Source organism: Vanacampus margaritifer, chromosome 10 (genome assembly GCF_051991255.1).
Source record: "Vanacampus margaritifer isolate UIUO_Vmar chromosome 10, RoL_Vmar_1.0, whole genome shotgun sequence".
Taxonomy (NCBI): domain Eukaryota; kingdom Metazoa; phylum Chordata; class Actinopteri; order Syngnathiformes; family Syngnathidae; genus Vanacampus; species Vanacampus margaritifer.
Window position 1 is genome coordinate 15,043,978 of NC_135441.1, and position 11,311 is coordinate 15,055,288.

Here is an 11,311-nt window from a genome sequence, read left to right on the forward strand (position 1 = left end):
CGGTTAAACATGCAAATAGTCCAGTAAACAAAACAACAAAAATACAAAACAATTCTGTTTTTCATGAGTTTATCAAATTTAAATAAGGGCTATTCGATTCCTTATAAAGCTCCGCGTTTCTAAATGAATACAAACATATCTTTGTTATATTTTTATGGGTCACAGAACAGGAAATACTGCTGATCTCAATTCAAACAATCGCTCAGAGGCAGATAACATTTAGCATGTTTAATTCCTGCACAGCAGGCTTTTAAACACGGACGTAATGGGAACAGAAGGCACAATAAATAATTGGTATGACGACTTTGAAATGATAAAGATCCCCAAAATGTTTAGTGTTTAAATTACAATTAAGGCACTTGAAACCAACTTGCTAATATCAACCACTTAATTAAAGCCTTACTTCAACAGACGCTCCCATCATTTGTGCGATAAACCCACTATCTTTCATTTTAAGCTGTCCCACAAATGCAGTGAGCATGAGTACATCTTAAAAATGTTTTGAGGGTGTCTTAGTGTATCGCGCTAATCACAAACATGAAAAGAAGACTGAAATGCCACTCAAAAGCTGAGTTTTCCCGTTTGTGAGGAGTGCATGTCTTTTTAGACCGGTTTTCGAAGCCAAACAAATTAAGCTACCCTGTCACTTCCGTCACAGCGTCGGTTTCGCTTTCAGGCTGTTGTCGCAGTTGTGCGGTCAGGAAAGGGTTAAAGAAGAAGTCGAAGCCAAACTGCAGGGCGCTCTGGGCCGTGCGCCTCCAGTCGTGTTCGATCTTGTACTGCCTGCGGCTGGACAGGCGGGCGTTGCCGCACGACAGGCAGTGAATGGCCTTCAGCTCGAAAACGGGCCACTTGGAGCCCAGACGTCCCTCCAGGATGGTGCTGAACTCCACCAGGCTCCCCGTGTTCAAGTGAAGCAGCACCGACTTGAACTCGTTGCTGGCGCGCAGGACGATATCCTTGGTGGCGTCTTCGTCCTCCACGATGGTCCCGTTCTTGGTCCTCCGCTCTTGCGGCATGCCCAAGGTGACTTCGAACTTGTAGCGGTCGAAGCGCTTGACGTGGCATTCGTGTTTGGCAAGCTGTTTGAGTTTGCAGAGGGGGTCTTGGAGCGGCGGCGCCAGGAAAGGGTAAGGCCCCACTGGGGGGGGGTCTTGCGTTTTCTCACACACGGGGTATGGCTGACCGTAAAGACAACGCATCCAATTCCCCACCAAAACAGGAAGCAGGTTAATAACCGATTGCGCCCCGTTTTCGATGTCCGTCACCCGCACGTATTTGAAGCGGCCCGTCCACGTCACCCTGTGGCCTTCCAGGTGCGAGCACAGGATCTGAGTTTGCGCCATGTTGGACTCCTTCCACGCCGACGGACCGCACATGTTGCTGTACTCGGGCCACGTGAGGGTGGAGTTGTACACCTTCATGCCCTCGGACCTGTACACGTACATCCAGCAGAAGAGCAGGACGGCGCTGAGCCACACCAGGATGAGTTTGACGATGCTGCTCCTGGACAGCGAGCGGAACACCACGATGGGGTTCAGGCTGAAGCGGGTCCAAAGCCTCAGAACCACCGGCACCAAGCACACGGTCAGCGTGACGGCCATCTTGGTGATCTCCAGGGCCACGAACCACTGCAGGAGCTGGATGACGAGCATCGCGGCCAAGCCCAGGGAGAGGACGGGCAACGCGAACAGGAAGAGGAAGTAGCCGGCGCAAGTCCGTATGAGGCCGATGGCGGAGGCGTTATTGAGGAACACCAAGCAGAGCTCGCACCACGTGAAGCAAACCAGATACGGCACCAGGCACAGGTAAGTCCCCTTAAAGCCTCTCAGCTGGGCCATGCGGAACAGGAGGTAGACCAGGTGGCCGTAGAGGGCGCAGGGCACCCCGATGTTCAACGCCGCCATGTCGCCCAGGGGCACCGAGACGAACGTCCTCCCGAAGATCCTGAGCGGCCAAAGGGGGTCCGGCAGCAGGTGAGCGAGGGAGCAGGCCCCCGAGAGGACTTCCGTGAGCAGGGCCTTGCGAGCGAACAGTCTGGCGGAGGCGTGGAGGCTGAGGAAGGCGGTGACGGTGAAGAAGAGAGCCACCGCCGCCAGCTCGGAGCACGGGATCCACGACTTGTCGGCCACCGGGAAGGAGAACACCACGAAGACCACCGACAGCAAGAAGTACCTGAGGTAAAAAAAAAATATATATTTTTTTATTTTTGCCTTCTATTCTGTTTTCTTTTACTGTTTTTATTTGGTTGTTACTAAGTTTTTAGCTCCAGTGTTTCCTCATGGGGGAGCCTCCGCACTGGGAGGGATGGCGGGTCCCTGGGGGCCCCTTGGCCCCGGGGGGACTGTGGCGCGGGCCGCGGTCAATCTGTGAGTCTCTGGGATGACGTTTTCCCCTGTGGTGGTTGGTAGTCATCCCTCTCAGTGTGGATGAGCTCCTCCTGGGTGCCTTTCCTCACATGGTTTTTCTGTGCTCCGCCATGTTGTGGTGTGTGTGTGTGTGTGTGTATGGGTTTGAGCATGGGGATGTTGGGGGAGCGGTGGGTTAATTTTTTTATTGTACTATGGATGTTTTAATTGTTCAACACCTTGAGTTGCATTTTAATTAGTGCTGTCAAAGTTAAAGCATTAATTGATTAATTAACCACAACAAAATATCGCATTAATCATGAATTAACGCAGATTAATCGCACTATTAATTTTGACCATAGATTATCCTTTAGCGTGACAGCGGATGGCTACGTTTAAGGTAGCACAGGTTGTGTTTGAGCAATAAACATGATTACATGCATTAAATTAAGGCATTTAATAAACGTTTTTGCGTATCACATTTAGAATATTTGTTCATGTCAAAATATTGAGGTCATTTTTCCCCCATTTTAAATGATGCAAGTAATTAACTGATTAGAAAAAGAGGAGGATGAGCGTGTGCAGTGGATCAAAATTTTTTGAAGACGTCCTCATAACATTAAATGTCAAAAGAATTAACGCATAACCTGGTGCTCTTCAAATTAAGCGATTAATCGTGATTCATCAAAATTCTAAAATGTGATTAATCTGATAAAAAAAATGTAATGGTTTGACAGCTCTAATTTTAATGTATGAAAGGTGCTACATAAATAAAGTTTGATTTGATGATTTGAACATTTCACACATGGGTTTTTAATGGTACATTTTGTCGGCCTCATTTTCAGGCAACGCAAACCATGTGATTTAACCCAGCAAATAAACGAAGATGGTAATAATCATAAAAGGTAATCATGAAATATGACTTAAACTATCAATATTACTAGTATTATACTGAATGCATAATATATACAGTGCTCAGCCTATGAGTACACCCCCTTGGAAACATTTTAATATTTTATTCAATGTCTCAAAACGTTTTCTGTAAAATATGTGCTTAACTCACAACACGAAAGTAAGGTTGATAAGAAAAGGTATAGATTACAAAATTCTTAGTTTAATCAAATTGACTCATGTGAAAAATGAATGTACACTACATCTAGTATTTTTTATGACCTCCATAACTTTTGTCTTTTTCTTAGGGTCTTCTTATTTGTGCAAAATGTTATTTAATAAATTTGCTAAGAAAACTACTTTTTGTGTGTACTAATTAACAAATCTTGTTTGCAATCAATGGCCCACACTTGTGCGAGTATTTTGTAGTTCCATAGAAAATCTTAAGGTGTTCTTACAACAACTCATTTATGCTGAACACTGTATCTTATACTGAATGAAAAACAATGTGACACTGAGTTTACAACAGAGAGAGCAACACCAATCAATTTTGAATTCCATCATTTAAAAAAAAAAAGTTATCCTTACAAGTAGGGCTCCAAATGTGTCCATCCAAAGTTGGTCTCAGCTTGTTCCAGATCGAGACCAGGTTCAAAGTGAGCCAGCAGGTCAGTTAGGGCCCGAAAGTTCTCCCAGGCTTTGGAATTCTATCATGGTAGAAAAAAAAAGGCACCCTTAAAAAATGTGTGATGATATGTAGAAATAAATGGTGGTCTGACCTGGAATACTCGCAGCGTACAGATAATCATGGAGAAGAAGGAGAGGTAGAAAACCAGCAAAGGAATGAGGAAGATGAAGAACTCGATGGTGAGGTTGGAGATGATGAAGAAGAAGATCAGCGCGTTGACGTGATGCGTGGGGATGAGCGCGCTGAGCCACTGCATGCCCGCCCGCGACGCCCAGTCGATGAGGTGCTCCTTGATCTCCAGCAGGGCGTGAAGCGGGAACTTCAGCAGCTGATTCCAGGACAAACGGAAAAATCGGAACACTGCCGTAAGACCTTTTGCACCCCCCCCCACCCCCCCGCGCTCCTACCTTTTGGTGTAGGGGCAGCTCATCCGGATTCTTCACCACATCGTCATCGTCATCTTCGTCGCTGCCTGACACGCCCGCCATTTCGGGAGGCGGCGCGATTCCCTGAGCGTACTTCTTTGTCATCTCGACAAATTCATCCATCCCCACGAAGGAGATGGCTGCAAAGACGGAATAGTACAAACAGGTATCCCTGCTTAACTCATTCACTGCCATTGACGGTTATAGACGTCAAATATTCATTTGAACTATTTCTATTAGTTTAACTTTTTTTCCCCACTTTTGTTGACAAGAGTATGAAAACCTAGAATTTTTTTATTGTACATTTAGAACAGATAAAAAAATTGTGATTAATTGTGAGTTAACTCGTGAAGTCATGCAATTAATTGCGATTAAAAAATTTAATTGCCTGACCCTCCTAGTTTTTAATGATCTTTCCTTTTCTTTTTTTAAATCACGTCAGGTGATTAAATTTTTTAATTGTAATTAATCGCATGACTTCAATAGTTAACTCACGATTAATCACACATTTTATATCTGTTCTAAATGTACAATAAAAACAATTCTAGGTTTTCATACTCTTGTTAACAAAAGTGGAAAAAATGTTTAACTAATAGAAATAGTTCAAATGGGTGAACGGTATGGGAATTCTTATTTATTTATTTTATTTTTTTCTCACGCACGCACGCACGCACACACACACGCACGCACACACATACATACAAAAAAAAAAAAAAAAAAAGGGAGAACAATGATGATGACATTTCAAATGATCAATACTGAGATCTCCCAAAAAAAAAAAAAATAATAATAATAAAAAATAAATAAAAAAGAAATAGTTCAAATGAATTTTTGACGTCAATGGCAGTGAATGAGCTAATAGTTTGTTTCTAATCTTAATGATTTCAAGTTGAATTCGCAGAGACAATCATTGTGTTTTCACCACAGCCTGATTTAGTCATATTGGTGATCCTACTTACACTCGCTGGTCACCATTGTCTGCAGAACTCTCCTCTGTTTCTTGGTAGAGCTGTTCAGTGGGCCTTGGTAGACAGGTTTGTCTGGAAATGGAGGAAAGTAGCACAACAGACGATGTCATACATATTAAGTTCACCTCTCAAGTAGGGCTGAACAATTCTGAAAATTAATCTAATTTTGATTTTTTTTTCTTGCCCATAATATTGTGATGGCGATTTAATATGGGACTATTTTATCAAGGTCTTCTACTGATGTATTTTTTAACACAATAAATATAATCTGTATAACCATGATAGACATCAAATGTATTATTAGTGCTTAACCATTAATCAAATTTAAATCAACAGATCAAGTCATCCATTCATATTTTTATTCACTCATTTATATAGTGTCTAGATGTGCAGTTAATGTTTACATTTTGTTTCATGAACCATGCAAATGTATTTGCATTATTCTTGGAATTTGATTTGAACACCTATTTGGTAGAATTTGTACTCAACATTGCCGCTGCATCATACCTCGATCAGTGTGGACGTGTTCTACGTTCTCCAGCATCTCCGACACAGCCACCGACCTCTTCCTCTCCGGGTTCAACTTCCAGTACATGAGCAGAGCCGCTTTCCGAACTCCCCTCTCAAAACGGGTTTCCGTGCACAGCTTCTTCACCTCCTCGTAGTTCTCGAGAGTGATGCCTGGGAAAAGGGGACGTCAGCTAACTGAATAGCGTGTTGGCAGAGGACATCTTTGTTACCTTGCCTGGAGGCCAAGCATTGTTGCAGCAGCTTCACGGCATCCTTGCGGCCCTGCTTAGCGGCCTGGACCAGCCAGGTGACCGCAGTGCAGTGGTTGAGTTCCTCGTCTCTTTCTCGGGCCAGAGCTAAGAAGAAGCGGCCCATCTGGAGGGGACACATGACACAAGGGCACTTTAGCTGTCCCACGGCCGGAACCCTCTCATTAATATGTCCCCGGCGCAGCGTGTCCACCATCTGGTTGACACTGACCTTTGTCTGCGCTTTCGCGTCACCTGACTTTGCTTTCTCAGCCACTTCTTCAAGACTGACTTCCTCCTCTGGCTCCTCTGAAAGGTGATGCATAATTATTGTTTCAATTTAAAAAAATATACATACATACAGCAGTGCCTTGACCTTTGCTTAATTCATTACATTTTTGGGGGGGCATGTAAAGTAGTATAAATCTTCCCAATTAGTTATTGTTTTTCTTTTTATCTTTCTCCACAACGAAACTGACCATTTAAAACAAGAGCAAAGATTATATTGACAAGACTGTCACCTGGTTCCGGCGCGGTAGGAGACGTTCCGGCAGTGGCCGAGGAGGCCGCGTTGAGCTGAGCTTTCCCCAGCTGAGAAGGGCTCCTGATGGGCGAGCGGTGTGGCAAAGCGGTCGGCGAGGGGAATGAAGAGGAGCGGGAATAAGGACGAGGTGCAGACTGAGAAGAGGTACTCGAGTAGGACGGCGGCGGAGTGGTCGGCATGGTGAGTTTAGGAGAAACTCCTGGAGAGGGAGGTTCTGATCGCACAGCGGCGGCAGGAGAACTGCTGGAATTTGGTATGCCTGATGGTGATGATGTGTCCATAGCTGAAAAGAAAACAAATAAGTGATAAACATCAAATCTACCAGTAAAAACTGTTCCTGTTATCTCTCAACTCAAAGCTATTACACATTTGATGGTCTTTAAAATTTCCATTTAATATTTCCAATGTTTATAATAATATTGAATCTGATGACTATAGGAGAGAAAAAACTACATGTGTAATATTTTTCATCCTATAAATGCCTCAATTTAGACTGGTCGACAGAGTTTCTATTGTATTTCAGTTCTTGGGTAAGTGTTGATCTGCCGCAGCCAAATTCAGCACGTATAGCATCACAAGTCTGAATCTGTTATAGAATGGAATGCTAAATCGAGAAGGTGACATCCTTCAGCCCTTAACCCTACTTTGTCTTTTTGGGAATCCCCACTCGAAGCTCCAAACGACCTCGATTTAAGTTAGCAGGTGCAGTTGACCTGAAAGCTATCCAACGATCTCGATCACGATGGTGCCTTTACGAATATTTGGTGCAAATCGATGCATGGATGTTATAATACATACATGTGTATCAGAGGTTGAATGGTTTCGTTGCTAATGCTACTGATCGGCTCACCTTTTTGAGAGAGAGAGAGAGAGAAAGTGGTCTGTATGTCAGCCTCTCTTAAAAGGAAAGACAACGTTCGAGAAGTATCCCTCTTGGTCACACAATGTCCGGATTCATTTTGTCATTTCGATGGATGGACTTTAGAAGAAGCTCTACCCGCAAAGACACTTCAGTTTGGTCTGTTGTCACCACCAATACAGACTAGCGTAGCTCTAACAGCTGTTTCGGGCCTCATGTAAAAATTCTCTCTTGTGATTGGACAGAAATGATAACTACGTTTACGTCAAGGGGTTTAATTGGCTACAAAAACAGGAAGTTTGCAGTTGGCTTCTCAGGCAAAAGCAATCGATCGTAGATTAAAAGTGAACTTCTTATATTCAGTTACGAGTTTAACAATTTATATATGTGAACGCAAAAAAAAGTTGCATAGTGTTAAACAATGAAAATATTTTGCTTAGTGTATTTTGAGTTTTCGTTTGTCAAATTATCGTGAAGTTTGTAGAACATGTCTTGCCAGGAGGTGGCAGCATTGCTAAAAAAAAAATCCATGATATGATATGATATGATATGATATGATATGATATGATATGCTATTATATTATATTATATTATATTATATTATATTATATTATATTATATTATATTATATAATATTATATTTCAAGGAAATCACAAATTCCCATAATTGGTTAGCTATTTGTAAAACAGGCTTGAGTGCTACTCGTAGTCCTTGCCATGTTGGTGACTCCTGTTATAAAGGTTAAATGCTGCAGCACAGCGGTTCAAATTTATTTTATTTTATTTTTTTAACACCGAGTGGCAACTAATAAAATACTTAGCTCTCCATGCACGACTATTAGAATCCTACTTGCTCCCAGTATGACCTGGCAGCGCCTAGCATGGCAGTAGCCGACCACTGGTGTGAATGGGTGAATGTGACGAACCTGTAGATCACTTTTTAGCACCATATGGTGCAGAAAGCGCTATACAAATATATAATATATAAATACAGTATCGTAGTAGGCCTAAATAGTAATTTAAAAAAAAATCAGACAGGTACTATGCATTATATTTTGTTCAGAGCATCCCTAGGAAATAGACTGAAACTTTAAAAGCAGGAAATGCAGATATTGTTAAAACAAACTCTGGACTCAGGGGAAATACTAAGATTAAAATACCCAGGATTTAAGTGTCAGTGGCAGGCATAAAAATGAATTGGGTGCCAGGCTTAACTGCAGCTGCCATGTGGCAGTTATGTAAATGCATCCTTGATTAGTAGATTAGCACGATCCAGTTGAGAGGATAAGGAGAGACCTTGTACTGTTTGTGGTGTCAATGTCACACACAGACAATCTATATAAAGCAATTTATATAAGGCAATCTATTTTACAAATGGACACACATGCTCTCTTCTAAATGAGATAAAACTGTTGACGTTTGTAATAATCTAATTTGCAGTCCAAGTATTGTGAATGTGATTCTGCGTATTGGTAATTGCCTGGGTAGCATGGTTTGAATGTGGTGGTGAGCACATCTGTCACAGTTAAGAGGTACTGGGTTTGAATTTCGGCATCAATCCAGAGTGTACTCCGCCTCTCGTCCAAAGTCATCCGGTATTGATATATAAGACCCTAATGAGAATAAGTGCTATAGAAAATGCATGGATGGATGGTCATTGCCTTAACATGACAGTGATTTGTCTCAATATGTATTTTTAAATCTACGTGTCGGTGTTTTCATGCCTGCGTGTATCCTACATGTTAGCAGGCTTTCGTACAAATCCAGCTTCTCTAAGTGTCACAAAACTGCAGTCAGGGAAAGAAAAACCTCTTTGCCAAATGATGATGGTTGATAATACCATAATCAAAATATAAAGAAGTGCAAAGTGACAAGTTCCCTGCAGGTTTTCGATAAATGCACTCCATCAAATGTAATGACTAGCTCTCACAACAAACTGATTTGAGGTGGAGGAGGTATGGGCAGTAACCATAGCAACCGTGCCTGCGTGAGAATGGACATATACACAGCAATGAACATGCTGGCATCACATGGTAGATCAATATCTTTTCTCCGAAACACTTCAAAATGCACTTGGAAGTTGGCACATGGTCTTATTTTTTCTTCTTTTTTTTTACTAGTACATTTTCAGTGCTGTGCGTTTTAATTTACTGAGAAGCGTACACAACTGAAAAGCAAGTGTTGCAACTCTCCCCAGACCCTTTTCTACTGTTACATGAGGTTGTCATGCTGCTTTGTTTATATTGTGTTTTTGGGAATGGAAATGGAACAGACTACTCAACGTTCTAGAGACTCATAGTTGTGAGTCATGCACTGGATAATTGCCCTCAGCTGTACAAGGATGTGGGCTTACAGTAAAGAAATGTCTCTCTTTTAGATCATTTTTGTCAGATTTGTTTCTTTTTTTTTAAGTTCCAAGTGTGTATATATGTTTTTACTCCACTGTGCTCTATAGATGGCAGTGTGCATCCTAATAAAAATGTATATTCTTCTTATTTGGTTTCCTAGTCCCCTCTGAATACCAAATGTCATTAGGATACTTTTAATCTGCCAGACGTCATGAATATGTTAAGCTTATTATGGCCAGTTCTTATGGAAACAGTCCTCACATTCCAAGGAGCTGGAAAATAGGCTGACTGACATTTTACCAAAGAGAGAATCAGATTTTTTCCGCTGACGACATGTGTGTGTTGTGGCCATCAATTTGATTCTTGAAACTTGCTGCACGTTTTGCTATTCTATTCTATTCTATTCTATATTAGGGCAGGTTTTGTCGGGGCCACAAAATAGCAGGAAACCATAGAAATACCTTAGGCAAAACAATCAACCGAGTTACTCATTACCGCTCTGACACACAGTTGCTCTCTAAGTCAATACTTTGCCAAAACAAACCAGCCTTCTCTGCCTTACACCTCAGTGATTTTCACCCCAGGCCTTCATGTGGGTTGACCTCGGCATACATGAAAATGGAGGGATGCAAAAATGTACCATTACATATGAATGACACAAGTTGTGCAATCAGGATGGGAAATGATGTCCAGTAGTCAACATATCGTCTTCCTCTAAGTGGTTCTCTTGCATTTCCTGTTTTGCCCTGCAGTCATTGGCTGCATATGCTTGTGAATGGCAGACACAGTGTTAGGGGAGGCAGAGGTGAGCAGTTGTGCGGAAGTAATGCATCCACTGGAATCTGGGTCACTTTCACTGCATGCACTTTTTATGTTGTTATATTATTCCTACTTGTTTTGTTTTTACTAAGTCATATTGTCTAGTGAAAAGAGATCCTATCTTGAGGCGCTGTCTTCGTGGGTTAACCTCATCACTCTCATGGATGAAGCTAGACTTAAAACCATAAATCTGATGCTTGATGCAATGTTAGATCACCCGATTGTGTGGTGATGGTGATGATGTCTGATGGCAACTTAAGTGTTTTCCTGCACTATAAACAGTCAGGAATTTTTTCACAACTTAATGAAAGCCAATTCAAAAGGCTGCATAAATTGATGGTGTAAGGGCATTATGTATCAATTTGCTGGTTTATAGCACAGGCACGGATTAAGAGGCTAAATTATTATTATTAATGTTGTTGCTGTTTTTGAAGTGTCAAAAGTATCACTTTTGCCATGTGCTCGAAGTGGGTCAATTTAGTCACTGTGGTCGATACAAATAAATTAAAACAGCTTTATGACGCGCAAACAAACAAAACAAAATGACGCGAACAAGACATGATAATAATTGGGGGGTAATAATAATAATAATAAATAAATAAATAAATAACACAATAAAAAAAATATAAAGTTGACGTAAAACCTGATGACGTCACCGTCTTC

The 11,311-nt window shown here is 41.8% G+C and overlaps 1 protein-coding gene across 1 annotated transcript; it reads right to left on the minus strand.

Annotated features, from left to right (window-relative positions):
• Positions 1–138: 138 nt before the first annotated feature.
• On the minus strand, positions 139–7,679 carry wfs1b (Wolfram syndrome 1b (wolframin)). Its single transcript, XM_077578742.1, has 10 exons — positions 7,473–7,679; positions 6,600–6,905; positions 6,311–6,387; positions 6,061–6,205; positions 5,828–6,001; positions 5,312–5,392; positions 4,335–4,492; positions 4,019–4,255; positions 3,828–3,946; positions 139–2,175 (listed from the first exon to the last, which is right to left on the minus strand). Exons 2-10 carry the CDS (start codon positions 6,901–6,903, stop codon positions 636–638), a joined length of 2,835 nt encoding a protein of 944 aa, XP_077434868.1. The 5' UTR covers positions 6,904–6,905; positions 7,473–7,679; the 3' UTR covers positions 139–635.
• Between the last annotated feature and the right edge of the window lie 3,632 nt (positions 7,680–11,311).

What these genes read in the sequence shown, in the direction of transcription:
- wfs1b (XM_077578742.1), bottom strand. Translation starts at nt 6,903, where the DNA reads ATGGACACATCATCACCATCAGGCATACCAAATTCCAGCAGTTCTCCT. An exon ending in GACAATGGTGACCAGCGAGT is followed by an intron (nt 4,493 to 5,311) that starts GTAAGTAGGATC and finishes CCGTCTTTGCAG; the next exon opens with CCATCTCCTTCGTGGGGATG. An exon ending in AGCTGCCCCTACACCAAAAG is followed by an intron (nt 4,256 to 4,334) that starts GTAGGAGCGCGG and finishes TCCTGGAATCAG; the next exon opens with CTGCTGAAGTTCCCGCTTCA.